At 38.8% G+C, this 26,311-nt stretch overlaps 2 protein-coding genes and 2 non-coding genes across 4 annotated transcripts; all 4 read left to right on the top strand.

Annotated features, from left to right (window-relative positions):
* The first annotated feature begins 2,552 nt into the window (after positions 1 to 2,552).
* Inx2 (innexin 2) lies at positions 2,553 to 4,433 on the top strand. Its single transcript, XM_028303346.1, has one exon. It carries the CDS (start codon positions 2,660 to 2,662, stop codon positions 3,737 to 3,739), a length of 1,080 nt encoding a protein of 359 aa, XP_028159147.1. The 5' UTR covers positions 2,553 to 2,659; the 3' UTR covers positions 3,740 to 4,433.
* Positions 4,434 to 19,980: 15,547 nt separating this feature from the next.
* Positions 19,981 to 24,046, top strand: LOC114352038 (methyltransferase-like protein 6). Its single transcript, XM_028303482.1, has 11 exons — positions 19,981 to 20,801; positions 20,882 to 21,039; positions 21,253 to 21,297; positions 21,817 to 21,857; positions 22,087 to 22,168; positions 22,374 to 22,434; positions 22,623 to 22,673; positions 22,855 to 22,904; positions 23,120 to 23,171; positions 23,526 to 23,592; positions 24,021 to 24,046. Exons 1-3 carry the CDS (start codon positions 20,122 to 20,124, stop codon positions 21,255 to 21,257), a joined length of 843 nt encoding a protein of 280 aa, XP_028159283.1. The 5' UTR covers positions 19,981 to 20,121; the 3' UTR covers positions 21,258 to 21,297; positions 21,817 to 21,857; positions 22,087 to 22,168; positions 22,374 to 22,434; positions 22,623 to 22,673; positions 22,855 to 22,904; positions 23,120 to 23,171; positions 23,526 to 23,592; positions 24,021 to 24,046.
* On the top strand, positions 21,941 to 22,022 carry LOC114352091 (small nucleolar RNA snR60/Z15/Z230/Z193/J17). The gene has a single exon (XR_003655835.1). It is a non-coding gene; the product is annotated as a small nucleolar RNA snR60/Z15/Z230/Z193/J17 (small nucleolar RNA).
* LOC114352086 (small nucleolar RNA snR60/Z15/Z230/Z193/J17) lies at positions 22,229 to 22,313 on the top strand. Its single transcript, XR_003655834.1, has one exon. It is a non-coding gene; the product is annotated as a small nucleolar RNA snR60/Z15/Z230/Z193/J17 (small nucleolar RNA).
* Positions 24,047 to 26,311: the final 2,265 nt, after the last annotated feature.

The following is a 26,311-nucleotide window of genomic DNA, read 5'->3' on the forward strand; positions in this document are numbered from 1 at the left end:
CACACACATACTATTATGTGAAATTTCTAATGGACATTTTTTTGAAATCTTTATTTTGTTTTAGGCACGCATTATATCGCAGACTTGCTAATGTAGGTATACATATTTCTTTCTTTGTTACTTGGTAGGGATGAAGCCTGGTAGCCCAAGACACAGGTCTTTCCTAGTTTGGGTACCAGTCTCCCATATACAACATTATAGCATAACTATGTATAAATATACTTAAGTATTTATTAATGTTAGTATTAAGCTTGTTTTGTATGGGAGAAAATAAATAATTTATTATTATTATTATTATCTGATATAGACACTCTGCATTACAATCGAACCGCCGAATTGACGAACATACGGACGTTTTACATCGGACGCAGAACTAGATAAGATTATGAAGCGATAATTTGGCCATTGTTAAAAAAACAATATTATGCGGTATTTTAAAATAAATACATTTTTGAGTCTTCCAGCGACTTAACTCCCGTTTAACGTGGTCCCCGGGCCTTTTAAATATTTTTCAACAACCGGAGACCACTCTGGATTGGAATACCCAAGGAAAACGCAAACGTGGTCGACCCAGGCAAACTTGGCGGCGCACTGTGGCGGACGAGGCGAAGAAGATCGGCAAGACCTGGAGCGAGATCAAGCGAGAAGCTCAAGACCGAACGAGATGGAGGACTGTTGTGGACGCCCTCTGCCCCATCTAGGGGACATAGGACCATAAGTCAAGTAAGTCAGGAGACCACTCTAAGATTCTAGAGTAGATTTATGTTCATTTGGTATTTCATCATCATCATTTCAACCATAGGACGTCCACTGCTGAAAAGGCCTCCACTCCCAGAATCTTGCTGCCTCATCGGCTGTTAGTTCTGCGTACTATATGCCCTGTTGCCACTTCAGCTTGCTAATTCTTCGGGCTATTTTAGCGTCTTTAGTTCGTTTACGGATTTGGTATTTAATTTAAATAAAACATTGTCAGTTGAAAAAATATTTAAAACTTCAAACAACCAAGCTAAAAGTGGGGCAAGTCGCTGGAAGAGTTTTTTTACAAGATAACTTACGAGCGATGCACCTGATGGAAAATGACGTTCGTGGACATTTGCAATTCAAAGTATCCTTTAAGGATCTTCCTTGAAGATCTTAATCCAGAATCTCGAGTCAAAATAAAAAATAATTTCGGGACCGCATAATGTATGAGGACCAACAACGTGTGGGGTACCAGTTATGGTAATTTGGTGTTACATGTTGAACAGCTTTTAGCTGCTGACAAATTCAGGTGCATTCGTTTTAGGAACCAAATATTATGTATGTGTAACACAAAGTGTTAATGTATCCTGTGTGTTTTGTTATCACAATTAATCTATATCTTTATAAGCGAAAATTCCCTAATTGACTGACTTACTCATCACGAAATCACAGAAACTACAAGTGCTAGTAGTCTCAAATTTTGCATGGGGGTTTCTTTTAGAACGTAGGTGCTTACTAAGACCGGATTTTGCAAAATTCAACCCCTAAGGGGGTAAAACGGGATCCACACGTACGAAGTCGCGGGCGGCCGCTAGTTAATTAAAATGTGCAGCTGCAAAACATAACCACATTGTAGGTAAATAAGGAATTCCGTTGATATTTTCTCTTCATTCATAAAATGATATAAACAATAGTAATGCATGAATCAGCTGTGTTAGTTGTAGACGCAGTTATCCTCCTGCGGTAATAAAGTACCTAATTGATTTATTACCTCATGATTTGATTTTGAACTTAGAGGAATGTAGTGTTTATTTGATAAAATAGCATATTGATGACTACTTAAAATCTTAAGTAGATAGTTATTCGGTATTTCCGAATAATCTATTATCAATACTGGCAGTTATCGTCCCACTAATTATTTATCTTTAGATTATCTTGAAGAATTTTGCAAATTACTAAATTAGCTTATCTTTCAAACTTACGGTAACCTAATAAAGCTAACAGTTTCACTAGGTAAATATTTGCTCCATATTTCTTCTACCACTCGTAAATAAATATAAAAGTTATGCATATTTATATACGCATTGTCTTGAAGTAAAGCGGCTTCATGCTCATTAACGAAGTCGTTACAAAGACCCAGCTGTGCATTATGAGAAACGAGTTGCTAATTTTTAACATGTCACGCGACCGTCAATAGCCTCACTCGTTTGCATTAAAGACTCGTCGACCACGTGTAGTCGCGCCCAAAATGGAATACCTACCAAACATTTGTAGGTCGAGATCTCTTTGTTGTTGTAGTACGCCACGTTAATTACGCCTCCTCATCGACAGACGCCGCTCGGTGATGCAATCAATAGATACCCCAATAATGGGCCCATATGCAGCACGGTAGTGGCGTATTCTTTCTTGCTCGAAAACGTCGAGATGCATTGCCGCTGGCTGCGCCGTACTCGCTACCAGATGACGCCACGAATCTACGTAGGTGGAAATAGGGTCAGTGTTGTGTCGTTGATCCGACGGCGGCGAGGGGCGTGCCCCCCCGCGCCCCGGCCCCGCGCAGGCCTGCGCCCCCCGCACGGGCTCCTCGCCCGCCGCGACACTTCCCCAGCACTCTGCATTCGACGCGAGGGCGAAGCGCACGCCCGACAATTTAACGACCGCGACCGACGCGCCGCGCGCCCGCGGCTAGACAACCGCCATGTTTGACGTATTCGGCTCCGTCAAGGGGCTTCTGAAACTCGACTCCGTCTGCATCGACAACAATGTGTTCCGTTTGCACTACAAAGCCACCGTGATCATCCTCATCGCGTTCTCGCTGCTCGTCACCTCGAGGCAGTACATCGGCGACCCGATCGACTGCATCGTTGACGAAATACCGCTCGCCGTCATGGACACCTACTGCTGGATCTACTCGACTTTCACCATCCCGAACCGGCTCGTGGGCCGAGTCGGCAAAGACATGGTGCAAGCCGGCGTCGCGTCCCATGTCGACGGGCAAGACGAAGTTAAGTACCACAAATACTACCAGTGGGTGTGTTTCGTGTTGTTCTTCCAAGCGATCCTGTTCTATGTGCCGCGCTACCTGTGGAAAACGTGGGAAGGAGGACGAATCAAGATGTTAGTGCTCGACTTGAACTGCCCTGTAGTAGGGGAGGACTGCAAGTCGGACCGCAAGAAACTGCTCGTCGACTATTTCCACACCAACCTTCACACGCAGAACTTCTACGCGTTCCGCTTCTTCATATGCGAAGTGTTGAACTTCATCAACGTCGTCGGCCAAATCTTCTTCATGGACTTCTTCCTGGACGGTGAATTTTCGACCTACGGCGCCGACGTGGTGCGCTTCACCGAGATGGAACCGGAGGAACGCGAGGACCCGATGGCCCGGGTGTTCCCCAAAGTGACGAAGTGCACGTTCCACAAATACGGTCCTTCGGGAACCGTGCAGAAGTTCGACGGGCTGTGCGTGCTGCCGCTGAACATCGTGAACGAGAAGATCTACGTGTTCCTGTGGTTCTGGTTCGTGATCCTGTCCATCCTGAGCGGCATCTCGCTGCTGTACCGCATGGCCGTGGTGGCGGGGCCGCGCGTGCGCCTGTACTTGCTGCGAGCGCGCAGCCGCCTGGCGCCGCAGGAGCAGGTGGAGTCGGTGGCGCGCAAGCTGCAGATCGGCGACTGGTTCGTGCTGTACCAGCTGGGCAAGAACATCGACCCGCTGATCTACAAGGAGTTGATGGGGGACTTGGCGGAGAAGTTCGAGGGGAAGGACACTGTGTAGTCGGTTTATTGAGTGGAAAGTGGACTCTGGGTCGTCCGTGTGACGCGAGGTGTAGCGGGCCGGGCGCGTACGCCGCGCGCGGCCGGGCGCACAAAGAGCGCCGGGAGCGGCGCGCGCCGACATTCCATTACTGCCCGTCGCGGGGAACGACCTCCGATGGGCCGCAGCCATTGTATTCCAGAACGCTTAAAACTTTATCGCTACTGAAATTATGATAGTCGTTTCAAACTCTTCCAAACGCAACTTCGACTGAGCCGCGCTAGGGCGCACACGCATTTAGAGTAACCTTTTTGGGGCCTGTTTACTAATAGTCGTAGACATAGTTAGATCTCGTGCCTTCGTTTTGTATTTTGTATTATTGTGTGCGAGTGAGTAATGTTGAAGGGACGTCTCATTGTGATATGTAATTATTATAATTAATCTAAATTAAGTGTTTAACGTGTACAAGGTTGATCGATTGGACGGCTGATTATTCCTAAGTTTAGATAGGTAGTTTATCTATGTGTTTGTTATCGAATGTTTTACTCGATACGATATTGTATAAAGCAATAACTATTAATGTTAAGTGATCAATTATTCGAATTCGATCCTGACAATACTGTAATTTTTACTGTTTGATAGCTATGAACTTTTTATACTGACAAAATTAAGTCGTCTACCGTTAATATTTTCTGAATATATTTACTGCCACATACATGTATTGTTTCATTGATTACTTACATAATAATAAACAAAGCATTCCTATCGAATTAAATTAATGATAACAACAATGACTCAGTTCCACAAGAAACTCTTCCATGCGCTTCTTTGTTTGGTGGGGGACTAGTAGCGCCATCTGTGCGTCGACGTGATAAACTGTGCTACGAGAAAGCGCTCGAAACTTTTTTTATCATTACCTGCAATTAGTGGCATGGCAATCATGAAGCTAAAGATAAAAATGGAGGCCAGACTTAGAATACCTACTTGAAGCACAACCTATGTATCACTATCTCGCTCTCTGTGGGCAGGCTCTCTCTTTCTAAGTAGGGTAACCTTTTATTTATTTTTCTCAGGACGACAAAGACTGATTTACGTTTAAACAGTGTGTCTTGATAAAGTGCACTTAATATGATTATGAAAAAAGATTTTCGATGTTTTTGTTTTAAGATGAATTACAACATTAAGAAAGTGTAAAGGCATCGAAAACTGTGGATATTTGATAGAAAACAGATTTTAATTTGGCAGTTGACAGACGGATTTGGATATGGATTGATTACAGTAAACGGCCGTAGAAAACATTATGCAAAATTAGATAAGTAAGGTCCCACAGAAAGTCCCAGATATATCCTCAATATGGTCATACTACTTCAAAATGTCTTATAGAAACAAAAATTTTAAATTTGCTCAAAGTCAATGAAACTCAATTATTAACTAACAGGTAATTACAAAATAATACTTTTCTATATTCACATACAAACGCCATTTATGTACCTACATAATCAGCAGTGACTGTGATAAACAGCGCAGAAAATATATTTATCGATTGTGGTACAACCCTAGTGTAAAACGAAAATTATTTCTTTACACAAAATATTCATAAATTCTGGATTATGAGCATGAAGTCTTTGCTTACAACTTAAATTAATGTTTAAAGAACATAATTATCACACTTAGTGCTTAAAATTCTAAGCGCATTCACAAAAATAAAGCTAAAGTTTGGAGGTGTCGATTTCAATAAATTTACCTGTGAAATGAATATTTTGCAGGATTATTCCTTTGGTGTACATCACAATCAAGGACGGAACAGGTCACCATTATATAAGAAAACAAATTTTCCAAAAATAAACAGGATTTTACGATATTTTTATAAAAAACTATAATTTAAAATTTTCTTTGTGCCTCTATGTGTCACTGCCTGTCAAATCTTTTGCAAAAATGGGTCTATTGACGTGACGATGATAGCATCACACATCTCTTTTTATCACACAGGGTTGCAGATAGTGACATCTCGCTCGCTCATTCTTTGTTGCTCTATTCCGAAGGAATATTAACTTTATGCTTAGAACAAAGTAAACTTTTAAACCGGTTCTGGTGCATAATAATATGAATGGGGTGGTCAGAAAGGGTGCGACAAACACAAGGGGGGAAAGAGTAAGCGATACTGTTTGACTATTTGTTACCTAACACCTGCTCGGTGCAGGTAAAGCAAAATGCCTCAACGTTAATATGAAATCCTGACAAAAATAGCAGAGCGAACAAAAATATGACCCATAGCCTGTAGCTACAGAGATGGAAGAAATTATAATACTAGTTAAATTTATAAACTAATCAGACATGCAAATGTGAGGTCATTATGCTATTTATGTTTCAATAAATAGTTGTTGGGTCACTTTTTGCAATAACGTTACATCACGGCGCGATCTGTCGTCAAAATGGCGAAACTGAATATAAACACAATCTATTACAAGTAGAACTGGCAAGATTTAATTGATTTAAGTAAACGACAATTAATATTGATAGACAGAACATAATTAATACCTACATACCTGTAGCAAGTTTGTAAGAAAAGGGTAGTGAGAGAAACTTTAAAACTTGTTGTTACCCTACCCTACCTTGAAATTGAGACAATATTATTGTGAAAAGCAGTCACCAAACACTGTTTTTTGTAACCCATACATATGCATTCACTAGAAGTCAATCTATAATTAAGTAATTTACCTTATTAATAGGTATTAAAAGGTAGGTCGCGGGAAGAGCCTGGATGCGGGCAGCGCAGGACCGTTCATTGTGGAAAACCTTGGAGGAGGCCTTTGTCCAGCAGTGGACGTCATTTGGCTCAATCGAACGAACGAACGAATAGGTAATCATGTAAAGGCACTTGCGCAAAGCAGCGGTCATCCTATTTGAAACCGCTAATCAACATCTTTTAAGTTCAAAAAAGAATGATAAGATTGCAACCTGTTTCATTTTCCACTCAACTTAATGCAATCCGTACATAAATCTGTACACCATTTTATAATAATGTATGAAACTTGTAGTCTTATTAAGTCGTTCTCACTGTGTTCTCACGGACTCAAGCGCTTATTAATAATAAAACCATTTGCTATGTTAATCGTTACAATGAGCATAATTCATAAGCGATTAAAGGTCAACATTACTAGTAGACTATCAAGGTTGCAATGCAAAACAATACAAGTCAATTTAATTAAAATCGCATATTCGGGCACACGCACATAATGGGTGCCCTTACCATTAAAAGGTAATTTTCCAAAAGTCCACTAATCCATAGTACCTACTAAATCTGGCTTCGTAAAATCTAAGGAAAAGGCTACTTAATTTTCATAAATTCATTGTCTGTCTACCTACGTTATTAAAAATCTATTAAATATAACGTGTGGTATACATATTATTATGTACGAGTAAACAACTTCTATTTACAATAATTAATTAGTCCTTTTACTTATTTACAAGAAAGACTCCATAATCAAAAGAACAATTACAAAATGGTTAACAAAAATTACATCATCAAACAGTTTCTGCTGAAATTGATTTGATGTACTCGTATATTATTTTCAGTAAGTACGATGTGGCAATGTAGATTATTTTAGTCATAATTTCTTCTTCTACTTCTTTCATGCCCTCACTGAGGCCAACAAAAATCTTTTTCTACCAAATTTTCTTCCAGGAAAGTTCGCTCCAAATATGTAAATTAAAATAAATACCTGGTTTTTGCAAGTCGCTATTTCCATTCCACCTCCACAAAGTGCGTTTACAAAAACGAACAGCATAGTTTTCTCGGTGTCCATTCATCCCACAATATTGATATTTCCCGCGTCTTTGTTTGAACTCTCACGGCAAACACAGAACGTTCCGAGAACGGTCAGTTTACCTGCCAAAAGCAAATTATTGTTCTAACAAAACGCACACTTTCAATGGCCGTCAATGGTTAGGCATAACAAAACAAGTGGTACGCCTTTGCTGATTGGAAAAGGTTTGAAAATACTCGTAGATGCAATTTTTAGGGTTCCGTAGCCAAAATGGCAAAAACGGAACCCTTATAGTTTCGTCATGTCCGTCTGTCCGTCTGTCCGTCTGTCCGTCTGTCACAGCCGATTTACTCGGAAACTATAAGTACTACAGTGATGAAATTTGATGGGAATATGTGTTGTATGAACCGCTACAAAATTATGACACTAAATAGTAAAAAAAAGAATTGGGGGTGGGGCCCCCCATACATGTAACTGAGGGATGAAAATTTTTTTTTCGATGTACATACCCGTGTGGGGTATCAATGGAAAGGTCTTTTAAAATGATATAAAGTTTTCTAAAAAACATTTTTCTTAAAGTGAACGGTTTTTGAGATATCAGCTCTCAAAGTCGTAAAAAGTATGTCCCCCCCCCTCTATTTTTATAACTACGGGGTATAAAATTCTAAAAAAAATAGAGGTGATGCATGCTAATTAACTCTTTCAACGATTTTTGGTTTGATCAAAGTATCTCTTATAGTTTTTGAGATAGGTTGATTTAACTGTAATTTTGGTTATATTTGCTGCTACGGAACCCTTTGTGCGCGAGCCCGACTCGCACTTGGCCGGTTTTTTAATTTGAATTTTTTGCTTTAAAGAACAAAAATAATTAAGGTATTCGTTTTTCCACACTGAAATAGGCTAGTTTAATCGTTAAATGAAAGTAAGCACCTACCACATATCAGCACAAAACACAATCAACACAACCATAGTAACCATACATTACATTTATCTATTTTGATCGTCTCATAACACTATAAGCACAGGGTAAAAAAAAATTACACTCTTAAAATGTAAAACTAATTTTCACGCCACTTGCAGCTTGCTCGATAATATATCATAAAGCAATTACCTCATTAATAGGTAAAAACAATGCTAGCTTTCGACTTCTCTATGACCTGCGCCGGAGAGGACATTAGTGTGATTTGAAATTAGAATGTAAAAATTTTTAAACTTCAGTGTATTTTTTTTTCTTGGCATATGGAAACAGCATGTGCCATATTATAGCCAAGTCCTCAATAGTACACGTTAATATATTTTTTATGAGCATTAATTGAAGTCAGCTACTGAAACATAGGCCTCATCCAATGATTTCCATGTTGACCGGTTAACCTGTGTCCAGTGCTGGACGTCCTATGGCGGAAATGATGATGATGATTAATTTAAGTCCATTTGAAATGCAGGGTCACATTTGATTGTCTCACAGCAGATGTAAAAAGCAGAGTACCCGCCTGAGGATTAAAGTTATGCGCACTTATAAACTACTTGTAACGATTCGTTAAAACATACAGTAGTTCCTTCCAAATAACCCACATTAGGCCGAATACTGAATGAGCTGAAAGAAGGAAGTCATAATACTGCCTCACCAAGGTTACACTGTAATTGCCCCGGCACAATTACAATCAGTTTCCAACGTATTTGACATACTTCAATTGTTTTTTAACATGAACATATTTTAGCTTGAAAAAATCGCTTGTGATTTGTTGAGCAGTTAATACCAACTGCTCGAGCAGTTATCACTGGCAGCTTCAAGCTGTTGACTCTTGACTGCACGAGCGGTCCGTGTATGTTGATCACTGACTAACTGCTCGAGCTGTCCGTGTATTGCGGGAATAGAACTTTCTTTTCAGTTATTCTCAGATCTGTAGAACTTCTAGGTCAATTCAAGGCTTCATCGTCAACAACCAAACTGGGAAGATAAAACCACCCGGGAATAGAACCCAGGATCAAGAGAGTGAAAAAGATACTCTCTGACCGCTAGGATACGACCTCTTCGTGTTACGAGTCAATTCTTACGTACTTTGATGGCGTAAATAGTGCCTGAAAACCTTAGTCAAACATAACCCTCCTTATGGTGCAGTCGGGCAAATAGTATTCATAAACGAAAACAGAGGTGGAATTGTGTAAAGCAATCGTTATCATTTGACAGTCAGTAAAGTCAGTTAAACAAAGCGTTTGACAGGATAATCGTACGTTATGAACTGTCAAATGATTACGATTGCTTTACACAATTCCACCTCAGATTTCTAAACCCAAACCTCCTTTTAAGTGTACAGTTTTAACTTCAACCAAGCCATGAAAGGCAGCAGTCGATGTTGACAGAGTAATGCCTTGATAAGCTCGATAGTAGCCCTAGTTATTGCCATGTGCAGTTTAATTGCGCGCGCGCAGTGTGTCAGCAAGGGCTGCCATTTTTTACAAAATAATTACTTTTGCAAAACCTCTAGGGATAAACTCTTTTTGTGTATTCTCTATCTATCTAGTAACCATTTTCGTTTCAGTCGAATGACGTCCACTGAATTCCCAACCCAAGAATTTCCACAACGATCCTGCGCTGCCCGCATCTAGGCGCTTCCGGCGACCTTTTGGTATGTATGTAAAAAAAGCTTTAATTTTCAAAAAATCACAGACTATTAGGATTATCCTGCTTTCGCCTCCGAGATTTATTTTACCATGTAGTACCCCTATACGACAACCCAATCCGCACACAATATTCAGCGTAGTAGTATTAAAAAACAAAAGAGCGGGCAACCCCACCCCTACCACGCTGTGGGCTCGGTGTCCGAGCGGTCTCATTCCTTTGTGCGCACGCGCAACGACCGCACGCAGTTTAAGAAAAATGCTTAAGTGACGTCACCAGGACGTTTTTACCGACAAAAAACGTAATTATTTTAAGTTGTGCAGTGTAGTGACGAGAATTAGACCCAACACCCAGCCGTTCCTTAACTGCGGTTGCTGCACCTCTTCCTGGCACTCACCTGAACGACTCTGTGTTACCTACTGTGGCTGCCCCTCTTCCTTGTATCCTCCTGCATGACTACGTTGCCTAGCCGTATGCCTGGTCTAAGGTTCGACGCCAAAAATCAACAACAACAAGTTCATATTAAAACGCTGAAGAGTTTTTTGTTTGTTTGTTTGAACGCGCTAATCTTAAGAATTACTAGTTTGATTGAAATCATTATTTTTGTGTTGAATAGCTCATACATTGAGGAAGGCTATAGGATATATACAATCACTCTACGACTAATAGAGGCGAAGCAGTAAAGAAAAATGTTGCAAGCACGGAAAATAGTATTTAAACTATTTTCACGCGTACAAAGTTGATTTTGTGGCGTCGAACCTTGGACCAGGCATATAGCTAAGCAATGCAATCGTACAGGAGGGTACAAGGAAGAGAGGCAGCCACATTAGGTAACACAGAGTCGTTCAGGAGAGTGTCAGGAAGAGGTGCAGCAACCGCAGTTAAGGAACGGCTGGGACGAACAAGGATAAGCGAATCAAACTCGTGAGCCTTGTTAGGGTTACACTGATTAAGGCGACCCTTTACAAGGCTTGGAAGCATGTGGGTAACAAGCCATTGGACGTGGAGAGGGTCATTAATTATACGTATATTTTCTACTTTGCCGAACTTTAGCGCGAGAACGGTTTGTCCAAAACATATGAATTTGGTCTTATTCAATGCAGGATTTGCCCTTTAACCGTCATGAAGACCACTTTTCGATAGGGTAAGTCCTTTACGCGGTATAACCGGAAAACCGAAAAAACGCCGCTTTCGAGGGCCCCCACCACTTAAGCACAACTCCGTCGAAGTCGAAAACTTAGGAGAGTCTTAATGGGCAACCAATGAAGCCATTAAAGCAAAAAAATCTTTTGTAGGAATCATTTCCGATTTAATCAATTTTTGTGTTTAATTCTACTGGCCTATGTAGCATGTGGCGGGCGCGTGTGAATTCGACCAGTGTAGGTTCGGTAAAGTCTCTATTTTTCCTTTTCGTCCCTTTTTAGGGTTCCGTGGTCCTGACAAGGAACCCTTATTAGCTTTTTACTTCGATTGATTGCATAGCATGTGTTTTGTGAAGGTGGTGGATTCGCGTGTTTATTTTTTGTGTTTATTCATTCTTTAGACTATTGTTATTGCTCCAAATGTCAGGTTTACTTCAGCATGCTACATTATGGTTTTAAGATACCATATTGTTCTTACTCATATTCATTTATTTGTACAGTGTTTAACCGAATTGTGTATTATGAAACCGATAAAACCCCGTGAATGCGACGCAACAATGTTACAAAACTGAGGCTCAAAAAACTCTATATATCTAACTACAACTAAATATCGAATTTGCCGGTTCAAATCTCTACTTCTCTACTACTGAATCTCTACTTGAGTACAGCGATTCAGTTCTGAGAAATATTTTCAGCGTCGCCACACAATACCTACACCAAATGAAGGTTTACCTACTACCTACCAAAAGATGCAAGCTGCAAGTTCTGATAAATGTAGAGTTCTAAATAAATAAGAAAACTTGTTTCATACGTAGCCTAGTTTCCTAAAAGACACCATTTAGTCCGCCAGTTTATTACCTATAGCATCAAAAAATATTGGGCTTCTTTAGATTTATTTGCCAATAAAATATTGGATAATTTGCGTTGAAGTTCCGCGTTTTACCACGTAGCTAGGCATAGTGACTTCACTTACTCTCTCACGAGCCTCTACTTTTGAGCTTGCTTAAGCTATAGCTTAGGCTAGCTTAGGCGTTCTTCTTAACCCTATTGTCCCGACCTTCTTAGGTCCCGCCGTGTAGAGCGGGACGTCCCGCGGAAGGCGCCTTGGTCGTTTCTAGTACCCAAGACGCCGACCACTATGCGGCAAAGGGGTACCCCAGGTTTTTAGTGGGTTCGAGCCTCACCTGCCGTTCCCCCGGCGATACGTATGGACTGTGGATAGGCCATTTTCCAAAAAAAAAGGCGCTCTTCTTAGGTATCTGTCAATTTGAGTATCAATTGCGGGCATTTGGCCGAAAATAGAATTGTAAGCGCATGAAAAGAGTCACTATTGAAGTTAGCAAACGTGTCCTTGCCGAAAGCAAGCTAAAGTTTACATATTTATCAGGTTACAGTTATGTTCGTTTCAGAATCTAACTTACCTAAAAAACCGCTTAGATGTCATGACAACCGGAACTTCGTTTAGGTTCGTTTTAGAACCTAACTTAATGAATCATGTTAAAGTTAAATTGTTCTAGAGAGTCTATTAAAAAAATACTGTTTGCAAAGTGAGTGAGTTTGTTGCAAACATTTAATCTATACTATTAAAAATGCGAAAGTACCTCTGTCTGTCTGTCTGTCTGTCTTGCTTTCGCGCCTAAACCACTGAACCGATTTTGATGAAATTTGTCATAGATATAGTTTGAGTCCCGGGAAAGGACATAGGATAGTTTTTATCCCGGTATTCGAAACAGGAACGCGCGCGATAAAGTTTTTCTGTGACAGACAAAATTCCACGCGGGCGAAACCGCGGGCGGAAAGCTAGTGTTAGATAAGCTGGACGGTGATGGGTTTGGCCAAAATAAACTAGATTTATTTAGTATTATCAGAGATTTATTTCGGTAATTAAAACACAGGTTACACAGCGCAACAACCATCGAGAGCGGAAGAGACAAACAGGAAGTTGAATTGTCACTAACAAACGTCACTGTCAAACACTTTTGCGTTTAGTTTGTGTTTACAATCTAACACTGGCCCTTAAACACAAATTAAAAACATTAAACAATGTTAACTTAGGCTTACATGTACCTACTACTTATCACAAACATTGTATCAACAAATCAAGTTGCTTTACAAAAGAAAAAGAGGAACAACAAAATTAAATGCAATTTCAGTTATGCAAAAACACATTATTACTTATAATAATACTTGTTCTAGTTTACATTAATCACTAGACTCGCTAACATAACATTAACTGTCCTACAAACCCTTTGTACTTTTCTTTACATAAAGCTTTCGTGAAGATATCTGCTAACATATCATTAGTACATAAATATCTCAATGAAATTTTTCCATCATTTACATACTGCCTTATAAAATGATGTCTTACATCTATATGCTTAGTTCGAGCATGATAAAGACTATTTTTACACAATTTTTGAGCAGATTGATTATCGTTAAAAATTGTAATTTTAACATCTCTATTAAAAATATCTTTCAACAACTTACAAATGAATAAGCCTTCTTTACAAGAGTCGGCTAAAGAGATGTATTCAGCTTCAGTGCTCGACAAAGCTACGGTCTTTTGTTTACGGCTTTCCCATGAAATAACTGACTTACCCAACTTGAAAACAAAACCAGTATACGAACGCCGATCTCCCTCATCATTCGCCCAGTCTGCATCAGCATAGGCGGAGACCTCAAGGCCACCTTTCTGGAATGTTAAACAAAGGTTAGTAGTACCCCGTAAGTATCGCAGCACTCTCTTGGCTGCTTTCCAATGTGTTTCTGAAAAACATTCGTTAAAATTGAATGATCAAACGAACTTACCAAGTGAAGTTCGATCTAAATTATCCTGTTTTCGCCGAAGAGATTTAAGGTCCCTCCCAACCCGAAGATTTCTATATCTTCTTCCCTGGAGGTAAACGTCAATGTCATCTCTTCTCTAAATATAATGAGACCGCTCGGACACCGAGCCCACAGCGTGGTAGGGGTGGGGTTGCCCGCTCTTTTGTTTTTTAATACTACTACGCTGAATATTGTGTGCGGATTGGGTTGTCGTATAGGGGTACTACATGGTAAAATAAATCTCTTCGGCGAAAACAGGATAATTTAGATCGAACTTCACTTGGTAAGTTCGTTTGATCATTCAATTATTAATCAGCAATAAATCTCCCGTCACCAATCTCTAACTTTTCTATTCTTCGCAGATAGATTCATTGCTGGCTGATAAAAAACCGACTCCAAAAAACCTACACTAAAACGTAGAAAAATAATTACTAATTACCTACTTATTTATTAGGACGAATTATTAATATTTATGTAGGTATACCATGATTGATACTTTTGGAGTCGGTGCAGGCAAACTTTACATGTTTCATAATCTTGGCACCGACTCCAGAAGTATCAATCATGGTATACCTACATAAATATTAATAATTCGTCCTAATAAATAAGTAGGTAATTAGTAATTATTTTTCTACGTTTTAGTGTAGGTTTTTTGGAGTCGGTTTTATTTTTTTTTATAAAATTTTACTTATTTCTTGCTTTTTAGTTAACTAATTATTACCTTGATGTTACCACTGAAGGTAGGCAGTACACTGAGACCAAAAAAAAATGGTTCATAATCGGCGGAGATATTGCGTATAAAAAAGTTCATCCCCAATTTTCCACCCTTGGGGGTGAAATATTTTCTTCAAATTCGCATGAAACCACCCTTTTGATAATACCTATTCAACAAAAAAATAATCGTTCAAATTGGTTTATAATCGGCGGAGATATTGCGTATAAAAAAGTTCATCCCCAATTTTCTACCCTTGGGGGTTGTTTTTTTAATTATTAAATTTAAATGGGACCACTCTTGAGGTATTACCTATACGCCGAAAAAAGATTTGTTCAAATCGGTTCATAATTGAAAAAACCTCCTCCTTTTTTGAAGTCGGTTGAAAACTTTTAAGTAGGTAAGCTACCTGTCTGTATCTCTTACCTTATAATATAATGTAGATATTTTTGTTACCTTTTTATAAATATTTTAGTTGGCAGCCCTACAAACTAGACTGTTTAGGTAACCGTCACGTAGCAACTCGCTGCAGCGACTGCAAGTGCAACTCAGCAAGAAACCAGGTGGCCACAAGTCTGCAGTTCCACACAAAGGTATAACCTATCTCGTGAGAAAATGGTCATTCTTAATAGATTACGAATAAAGTAATACCATACTAGTTGAGTAGTTGACATTCATTTCTTACTTGGAAATAGTTGTTAAGGTCAATTAGTTACTATCATTTTTTATCAATCAATTAATAATGTAATAGTACTTAATGTCTGACGTTTTAACAAAAAGAAAAGAAGCTCGTAAATAAATGACAATAAATCGTTGATAAAAACTTTCAATCTAGAGTTGTAACTACAAGTTTAATAAACATGATGGAAGATTTTAATGTTGTTCAAACACATGTGCATACTGTACTGACTCCGTGTAATAAAATTAAATATCACCACGATGCGACGATGCAACCCAAATCTTTGTAATAATCTTTGCGATCTCATACATAATGAGATACCTAGTTACCCAATCAAGCATTTTTAATAATTGGTGAATACGAGTGTTTTTTTACTACAAAATCTTTTAAAACAGTAAATAAGATATTAATGCGAGTAAAATTATTTCTTTAAATGGAGCTATGGAGTGAATGTTTCAGCGGTTTAATTACGTAGGTACTAAGAAAATTACGTAGGTAGGTACCTATTAAAATACTGGCTGGCTATACTAATGTTATTTGTCTACCCTCAAGTTTGTTCTTTTAGTTTGTATGAATGCAAAGTCTAAAGATTATCGCGGTTGTTTCCACCAGCAACACGTGATAAAGCACGCATTAACGCAGGAAAATAATACTTTAGATTGTAGGTACGTATTATTGTAATTACTTGTGCGGTATAATTAATTGAATGACTTCCGGCGCGTGCCTTCTTCACTAGAGAAAAAAGCGATTCTAGAATGCGAGACTATAGGTAAGGTAGTTACAATAAAGTAAATAAGTAGATCTTCCTTTTCCTTGAGCTTCAGCGAACCTTAACTTCGAACTCCTCCTATGTTCTTCTGATTAATTTCCCCCGGGACAAACTTGACCTTCACTGGTTGGGTTTTAATTGGTGGTCAAGCTGTAGCTGTAGATCCTGGCTACACAGGAGTAGCAGTGGTGGGAATGAGAGGTGGAAATAGTCCCGTTTTTTCCTTGAACTTAAGTATCGGTACGTAGTTGAGTGATGTTGGTTACCTAGATAGCCAAGATGCAAGTTTTAAAAATGTATTAAATTACATTTATTTACTCAAATCTGACTCGTTCTACCTCCTGAATGGGTCTGACTACCCATTACAAATAGTTAGTTCTGAGAATTTTGTACTAGTCATCAAAAAGCTACATTAGTAGTAAACAAGATTGTATTGGGGTAATTACCTGCTCGAATTGTAAAACAAAGCTCAAAGCTCGATTTAAATTCAATTCCATAGGTTCAAAATAATAGGTACTTATACATTTATAGGTAAAGTGATTCGTCGAACTATTTATTGAATCTCAATCAATCAGTGGATATTTACTTAGTTGAAATGAAGTTTTGAGTGTGATTTCATAGAACTAGACGTGTGTAGCTTTTTAACGAAGCCTTATTTCATTAGTCACCAGAAAAGTAAACTGTTTTTAACTAACTATACTGAAATAAAAAAATCGCTCAATTCTTCCTTACCATTGCTTCACGCGCCCCAATTTGGCCGAACCAAATTAAAACATTAATCGTGGACCCATTTGGTCAATTGCCGTTATCTGCTGTAAACAAGCGCTGACGACTATCAGCTGTCAACGATTAATCGAGTTTTATTGTTCCGAGCTAACGATGTTTACTTTGTAATCGATGCCCGATCTCCTTGGGCCCAGTTAATAAAGACATAGTTAGTAGGCTCCCTGCAGTTCTCGAGTGGCGACCACGGGTCGGAAGACGTAGCGTGGGCATAGCCCCCCATTAGGTGGACCGACGATCTGGTGAAGGTCGCTGGAATAACCTGGATGCGATGCACACAGCGCAGGAGCAGTCGTTATGGAAATCCTTGGGGGAGGCCTTTGTCCAGCTGTGGACGTCATTTGGCTGAAACGAGGCTCTCTGTAGGTGGGCGAGAGTCCCACACAACCCACGGCCGTCCATTCGACCACCAGTATGTATGCCTAAAGCTTAAGCTTTCCCGACGTTCAAAAAGGGGGGGAATAAAGTTTTAAAAAACAGCCGTACCTACCTGCAGCAGTTTTCAGGATATCGTTGACTCCATGACAACATTTTGAGCAGAGGCCAACTTCTGTGGCTTGCCTTCGAGGAACTGATGTAATCCGTCGCCGACCCCCAAAATTATGTTTCGTTACGAAATGTCATTTGAGTTTCTACGTCTCAGTACGTTTAGTCCACGATTTTTATCGTAGGAACAGTAGGTTTTATTATTCAACTAGCTTTTGCCCGCGGCTTCACCCGCGTGAAATTTAGTTTGTCACTGATCGTCATAAATTATAGCCTATATGTTAATCTGGGTTATAAACAATAATACTGTAAAATTTCATCAAAATCCGTTCAGTGGTTTTTACTTGAAAGAGTAACAAACATCCAGACATCCAAACTTTCGCATTTATAATATTAGTAGGATAGTAGGATAGGATTTACTAAAAGAATTTGAGGTATTTTTTCCAGTGCCTACTCAACTGCAGCTTACGTGATTATTTAATTTTTTAAGTGAACAGTTCGAATCTGTAGAACGTAAAGGATAGGACACGGATGTGCAGTTCTACTATACCCATTATGCATTAAGTATAACAATATCCTATCTATCTAAAAAGCCGTAACTATGTGCACAGTAAAACTATTTTTACTTATTAAAGCCAAAAAGGAAGCTGCGTGATGTTACTGTGGTACTTAACTGCTTTTTCTATTTTTAAAGAAGTGCCTGTGAGTATTGAGTTCGCCCATTCGTATTCAATAAAGATTGCGGGATTTGCATTACAGGCGAGTGGCCTTTTGTACTCTTTCAAAAGACTTCAATTGGACGTTCATTGATCCACATTCAACCACAGCAAAGCAAGTAGGTAGGTACTAATAATAGCTGTACAACATAATATGTGGTATAAATAGGTAGATGAGCATGGCATCTTCATTATAATTGTTAAGTAATCCGTCTTTCTTCTCAGGAAAATGCTGTAGGTAAGTAGGTATAAGCTACCTAACCGTAAACCTTTCATCTTAAATCTGGATAGGGATTTGATAATAGGTACTTAGGTATAATTAGGTAGGTATTATTAGGTATTTGGCCTCGTTTCTTCGGATTTTAACTTTAATTTAATCGGTGGGTCAAATTATTATGAAGTTCGTTCTATTCGCATTGCGTATTTGTAAGTGCTTATCTGCGGAAGACTAAATTTTAGAGCGTTTTTTTTTCTAAAATTACATAAAGTTAGGTACCACGTTCAGGTTTAGGTATTGGCCTTCTCGCCCAGTAGTTTGTTAGAAGGACTATTCAATGATGACCGTCCTAGATAAACATCCTAACGAATAATCGAGCCCGCATGTCTCATTACATTAGTTTAGTAGAACAGTTTGACCTCGTCATGAACCTTTTGTGATACGGTAAGTACACAATTGTGCCAATTCATTTACCTGCATTACGACGGCATTCGTTCACTTTGCGGTATAGTAATTTTATTACACAGGTATATAGCTGTAAATATGTTGCCTACCGTGGGGAGGCCATTTTCCAGCAGCGGACGTAATTTGGCTAAAACAAACGAATGTCAACAAAAATAACCATACCCGTTTAAATACTTATTTGAAAAGCCGTGGATAGTGGTGGAAATGGAGGGCTGTATTAAGCTAGAGTCCGGAACAAAGTTCTAAAAAGCCAGTTTCTGGCATAATATGTTTTGCACTTGCTGCAGAGCATCAGAGTTTGAGCGAGCAATAGCCAAATTATAACATTATTATTAATTTATTACAATCATGACGGTTTTTCCTAGTATTTTTCTCTGTGCGCTTCTTCACTTTCCCGCCACTTCCCGCCATGATTAAAAAACGGTCAATGTGACGTTTTTTTCTGCTCTTGATGTTGCCAGCATTAACACCTCGTGCATGCTAATTTCTACAATATCTTTCTAGCCGGAGCTGGCTCTGCTAATAGTGGATATAAGAGTGGATGCAAGCAAATAATCTACTGAATTTATAAAGTTTTATTTAATCTACAAACTGGATAAATATCAATTGAATCTATTTTTTTTTAAGTAACATAACAAGTCATGTGACAGTGGTGTAATAAATTGATCCATCCACATTTCTTTAATATCCATAGACAAGATCGGTTTTCTAAATCCGCTGGAATCGGTTTACTCGTATTTTAAATTCAAATCACAATCTCCCAAAGCCGTAAAACTAATATAAAAAAAAAATTCTGCAGACAGCTGTCTGTCATTCAACTGTCAATTGAGCTGTCAACTGTCAGCTTTGTCACTGTCATTTTCTAATGAAACTTCGTCGCATAGAGAAAAGTAATATAGATGACCCACGCTGAACTGTCCCGCCAAACTCAATGACAGGGGGGCGCTACCATCGTTCAACTATATGGTTTCCAACATGGCAAAAATCTGAACCAGCGATCCGGTATTGACGGTGGCGCCCCACTGTCAATGTCATCGACAGGACAGTCCAGTATTTTGGAACTATACATAGGAACTTCGCCGAGTCGAGGCGTACTTTTTTGTTCACATTTTATTTCATGGAGAAGCTTGTTGAAATAAAATACTACAAGATTTTAGTAAAACATTTACTAAGTTTTCCATATAACAATATAATTTATGAGTAAGTATATGGATTCTCGCGATGGAGATTGATGAAACTGAACATGTCGGCTCCAACGGCGACGTTTTCGTCCATCGGTTGAAAGAGCTAACTGACGAAGAAAAGCAACGCCTGGAAAGCCAGAACTTGCGGCTAATTCCCGAAGCGAAGGCTGCCAAACTGGAGCGTGATGCGAAACGTCACTGGGACATATTCTACAAGCGCAACGAGACGAAATTCTTCCGTGACCGGCATTGGACCACACGTGAGTTTCAGGAGCTCATAAACTTCGACCCGGAACAGAGAATCATTTATTTGGAGCTTGGTTGTGGCGTTGGAAATATGATATTCCCGTTAGTCCAGGAAGGATTCTCGAATTTTCATTTCTACGCGTGTGATTTTTCCCCACGTGCAGTGGATTTTGTGAAGGCAAATCCTTTGTTTGACGCTAGTAGAATGAAGGCGTTTTGCGCTGATCTGACGACGGAGAATTTGTTTGAGAACGTGGAAGAGAACAGTGTGGATATAGCTAGCTTGATATTCGTGTTGTCGGCTATACAGCCTTCGGCGTGGCCGCAAGTCGCTAAAGTAGCGTTCAAGGCGCTTCGTCCGGGCGGCGTGCTTCTGTTCAGAGATTACGGCAGGTATGACATGGCGCAGTTGCGCTTTAAACCTGGCCATAAGATTGCAGACAACTTCTACATGAGGCAAGATGGTACAAGGTATGCATTCTGTCTTTCAATTATATTTTTATTGATGTATTTTCAGCCATGTTTCTAATAATCAAATCCTATTGTTTCAGGAGTTATTACTTTACTGAAGAAGAACTGATGAACCTGTTTAGAGAGGCCGGATTCGAAATACTTATGAACACGTATGTGCAACGCCGCACTGTAAATTTCAAGGAAGGCATTGATGTGCCCCGCATATTTGTTCAAGGAAAATACAGGAAACCTGTAGGTAAGAAAGTCTTTCTTCTTTTTAATCATGGAAAATATGTGCTAATGTAAATTTACACTAAGAAAATGTTAATTTCAAATGATGAAAAGTGCTAACCATTGAAAAAAGATGATTTGCATGTATATTAGCTCTATCTGACCAATCTAAAACTCCAAATATTCGTTTTGAACAAAAAATACACAGATTTCTCTAACCTAATTTTATCTTTTACAGACTGAATGAGAACAAAATCTTCAGAATGCTGGATTTCAGATTATGGTAAGTTCATTACTTCTTTTTTAAATCAACTTCTATCATCAGGGCTCTAACATGGTGCTTTCTTGCTAAATCATTGTTTGTTTCTCACTAACTGTATATTGTAATTACTGTGTATGTTACAGCCTTGAAGTTACTATTAATTTTCACCTAAATTTACTTTAACTATCACTACTAAGCATTGACCTTTGGTCACTTGTATTCTTTTGTTTAAATAAGTAAATAATTGTAAATGTTGGTGAAAATCTTATTTCATGATGATATCGCAGTGCAGCTGAAAACCCTCAGTTGTCTCACAATCGGTTCATATTAGAGTAGGGCACTCATAATTTAATTGTAACTTTTAATTTCTTTCTTTAGTCTTTTGCATTGAGACTAGTTTTCTAAATTGTAGCGTAGGGCCACTGATTGTGAGATCTGATGCATAAAACATGCTTTTATAAGCTCTCTGAAACATATTTCAAGAGTTCTTGCATATTTTTAGAATGAACATGCTTTAAATTATTTTTGTTTTATTTTCAGGTATTTTTTCTGCTCCACTGTATCAGTAACGGAATGGACAGGTGAGTGTTCATATACCTTAATTAAAATTACTGAGTTATAAAGCCATCCAATAAAGCAATTGATGGTATTTTTAAATTACCCATTTAAATGATGACTTCATAGTTCATCTGAACTCTTTGATGCATAACACTTGCAATGTCTTTCGCTCCTATCTGACTCTTATAAACTTTGTAATAAATATCAATTGTTTCAAAAGCGATATTAATTTGTTTATTCTCTTTTTCACAGGAATCTTCAGGCTTCTTCCACAGAAGTATCCACAAGCCAACAAAAACAGTCTACTCAGCAAAATGCTTGCAACTGCTGCTAGGTAAATATTTTAATCATTATTTCGTTCATACGGTAGCAATTTTCATCTAGTTTTTAATGAAATTATTGAATGATGACTTCATAGTTCATCTGAACACTTTGATGCATACCTTTGCAATGTCTTTCGCTCCTATCTGATGGCAATCTTCTGATTCTTTAAAAGCTTTGAACCTTGATTGGACCTAACCAATTGTATATTTTTCCAGGTATTTCACGTGACAGCTTCATGATGATGATGATTTAAATGACAACCCAAGATATTAAAAGGTAATTCTTTTAGCAGAAAGGCAATACTTATTTAAATACAAAATATCTAATGAAATGATGATTTTTGATAGGGACATCTGATTATAATGCTGTTAACATAACTATCTCTCCTGATTCACAAACGAAATTTAACTAATTTATTTTTAAACAGTGCATTTTTCTCAATGGTGTCTTGTTTTTGTTTGTAGGTATAGCCTGATTTTGAAAATCATCACAAACAAGCATCTTTGATGGAATAGGTAAGTGTAACATTAAAACTAAATAAAATGTATTGTCTGTGAGCACCATCAAATGATGAATTTTGATAGGGACATCTGAAACTGATGCTGTTAAGGTAACTATCTCTCCTGATTTTATTTTTATTATGAAATTAATACTAATTTCCATTACATTATTTTCATTTACGATTCTCTTTTACAGGTAATGAAAAACTGATGGAGTTTCCAAGTGATGGTGATGAAAGTAATAAGGTAAGTTTTTTTTTTTAAAAGGTTTTAAAAAAATAAAATTAACATCGGAATCTTTTTTGTCTTCAAATGATGACTTGACCTTCAGGTCTCCCTCAACAGAGCGAACCCAAACAACCATGTTGACCAACCAAATGCGTCTGATTACTAACTCAACTGTCAATTTTATCATTTTACACTTATCACGAAGTTATTAATTCCCTACTGCTTTGTTCTAGATGGGAATTGACAATGTGGGTGATACAGGAGAAAATGTTGGAGTAAATTAATGTAAGTAATAAGTATCTATAAGGACTTTTTGTGCCGATGCAATAGCGATTCTGTCGCGCGTTTGCATCGATACAGTCGCGCTGCTGTAGCGCTAGACTAACGCGTGTTAGTAACGATGCTGTACTACAAATTATAGTCGCCGTGCCTAAAATAAATCTTGTTATTGTTAAGCAAATGCCACATTTGTTGAAAATTCAAGTTAACTTTCAAATGATGACTTGACCTTCAGGTCTCCCTCAACAGAGCGAACCCATACAACCATGTTGACCAACTAAACGCGTCTGATCTTAAAATCCTACTCATACAATGTTACTTACCTGTCACTCAAATAATAATTGTTATACTTTTTTCTAGATGCTAGTGGATGATGCGGTTATACACTAATACTGGGAGATACAGAGACAACTCAACAGTCAAATGTGTAAGTAACTTTATTTGGTATCTTTAAGGAGTGTTGTTTCTCAATGTTATTATTGGAAGCCAAATCATATTCTAAGGATTTAAAATTAATCTAATATTCCTGGACCAAATATCTGCTCATAAAAAACTCATTTATTTTTGTAAATAGGCTTTTAAAAAGCACTTTTACACGTCCCAGTATTAACCCTACCACTGCTTCGGGACAGTAAATGGGTCAGTGCTAAGAAGAAGCTGCACAGATTGTAATGCTGACTAAAGTTTAATATTTGTATATTACTTCAAAATGATGACTAGACCTTCAGGTCTCCCTCAACAGAGCGAACCCAAACCACCATGTTGACCAACCAAACACGTCTGATCACTTACTACACTGTCAATTATCATTTTACATTATCACAAATATAAAAATTTACTATTATCTTGTTCCAGGTGAAAATAGAAAGGAATGGAAGATGCATACATTAGAAGGCATTGAAGTAATGTGTAGTGTAAGTATCTTTATTATGTACTGCTTACAGTTAATTTAAAGCCGGGTCTCCAGCGCGTGTTTTGCTGTACACAATCAACAAGAACATCTCAACATTCAACAAAATGAGGGTTTTCGCGAATGAAAGATGGCGGATGGAGAAGCTAGATGGCGTGACGTGGATGTGGGGTCTGACTGCTGCGTGATTGGTGGATTTAGACATAATATCTGTCAATGTATTGCCATCTGGCGGATTTTTCATTCGCGAAAACCCTCATTGCCTGCAAAAAATGTTGAATATTGACATGTTTTTGTTGACTGTTTAGGAAAGGCAAAATCGCGCTGGAGACCCGGCTTTATCGTTTTCTAACGCCAATTTCAAGTTAACTTTCAAATGATGACTTGACCTTCAGGTCTCCCTCAACAGAGCGAACCCATACAACCATGTTGACCAACCAAACGCGTCTGATCACATACAAATGTCCAACAAATCATATTAAAAACTATTTTAGATTTTTAAACAATGTTATTTCTCCACAGGTATGAAGACTAGTTGCAGATCAATGAAGACTTGACTATCAAAACGCATTTTATCTAGGTACATATAAAAGCTATTTTTTTAGATATAACCCTTATTAGTGTCCTAATCGCAACGCCATTTACTGACCATTTAGTGTATCAATACGGAAAATGTCTAGTTAGTCTTTTAGTATTTTCAGTTTACTGCTTGCTGTCTGAACATTCAGAGGAACTCTTTTAAATAAGAACTTCCTTTACAAACAGACAGAGATCAAAGTGGTCAAAACTGCTGGGGTTTGGGCCTCTGTCCCTGCTTCAGTTATATAGATTCACGACACTGCTTTTATGTATTAATTACTCTACCGAAATACTACTCAAGAGACAAAGATTAATATGTTTTTTTCATTAATTTCAGGTACTGGTCGTCAAAGCTGATACAAGGAAAGCTTCAATGTAAACATAGCAAATATTCACTACGTTACAAGATTCGGCACATACCTACCTAGCCGTTATCAAAGTTATGTAAATAATTTGATCTTTTGGGCCCTATCAATAAAGACTACCTACCCATAATAATTGTCTCATTTCTATCTTCCCCGCCAATAGATATCAAGTCCAAATACATATCGACTGAACTCCGCTGTCTGTAATACATTTATACATGACCGATCACCCGATGACCGAAAATTAAAAATCCTTGCAACTTTCTAGTAAATATTAAAATAAACAGATATTTCAAATTCCAAATCCTTGCAATTAAGTTTCTAGTAAATTATTAAAATAACAGATATTTTTACAACAAATACTGATAAGATTGGAACGTAAATGAAACAACCCCAAATTCTTACAATCAACTTTATTCTTATTACTAAGCCCTACAAGAAGAACTTTCTCCTCGACGTCTCGAGCTGGTGGCGGCGGCCGGCGATGATCCACTCGTAGTCCCCGCGCTTCGAGTCGAAGGTGCCCTGCTGCAGCGAGACTAAAGCCTGGTCCGTGAGCACGTAGAATCCCGTCCAATGACCCCAAGCTACCCATCCCTATCGCTCGCGCGTAATTATGTTGCTGTCGCGCTCGCACACTCACTGCGGGCGCCCGTCGCACAGTCGCGACAGCAACGTAATTACGCGCGAGCGATAAGGATGGGTAGCTTGGGGTCATTGGACGGGATTCTACGTGCTCACGGACCAGGCTTTAGATCTAGCAGTTTGGCTTGTCTCTTCGTGGCACTAAGATTGGAACGTAAATGAAACCCCAAATTCTTAAAACCAAGTTTATTCTTATAACATTACTATCTAAGCACTATAAGAAGAACTTTCTCCTAGACGTCTCGAGCTGGTGGCGGCGGCCGGCTATGATCCACTCGTAGTCGCCGCGCTTGGAGTCGAAGGTGCCCTGCTGTAGCGAGACCAGCTCGAGCAGTTTGGCGCGCTTGTCTCTAGGCCTCAGCCTCGAGTATAGCGGGCAGCGGGGCGGGAGCGGCGGCGGCGCGGGAGCGGGGCGGGCAACGCAGACCCGTTCTCGAAACAAGCGGGCAGCTCGCGCGGCGCTTTAGCGGCGAAGTGTTGTGTTGTCGAGATATTTGTTTTTTTTCGCAAACGAAATGTCTGAACAACGGCGACAATTTTATTTCGATTCAAATTTATTCCTAACGCTTGATTTATTGTGGGCAAAAGGAGTGTGCTGCCCGCTCGCGCGCCGCTGCCCGCTCGTTGCCCGCTCCCGCGCCGCTGTT

Source organism: Ostrinia furnacalis, unplaced genomic scaffold (genome assembly GCF_004193835.3).
Source record: "Ostrinia furnacalis isolate ACB-3 unplaced genomic scaffold, ASM419383v2 OfSCF0095, whole genome shotgun sequence".
In the NCBI taxonomy this organism is placed as follows: Eukaryota; Metazoa; Arthropoda; class Insecta; order Lepidoptera; family Crambidae; genus Ostrinia; species Ostrinia furnacalis.

Excerpts from the sequence above, each read along its gene's own strand:
- Inx2 (XM_028303346.1), top strand. The coding sequence starts at position 2,660 with ATGTTTGACGTATTCGGCTCCGTCAAGGGGCTTCTGAAACTCGACTCC.
- LOC114352038 (XM_028303482.1), top strand. The coding sequence starts at position 20,122 with ATGGAGATTGATGAAACTGAACATGTCGGCTCCAACGGCGACGTTTTC. Across the intron at positions 20,802-20,881 it reads ATGAGGCAAGATGGTACAAG|GAGTTATTACTTTACTGAAG; the intron begins GTATGCATTCTG and ends CTATTGTTTCAG.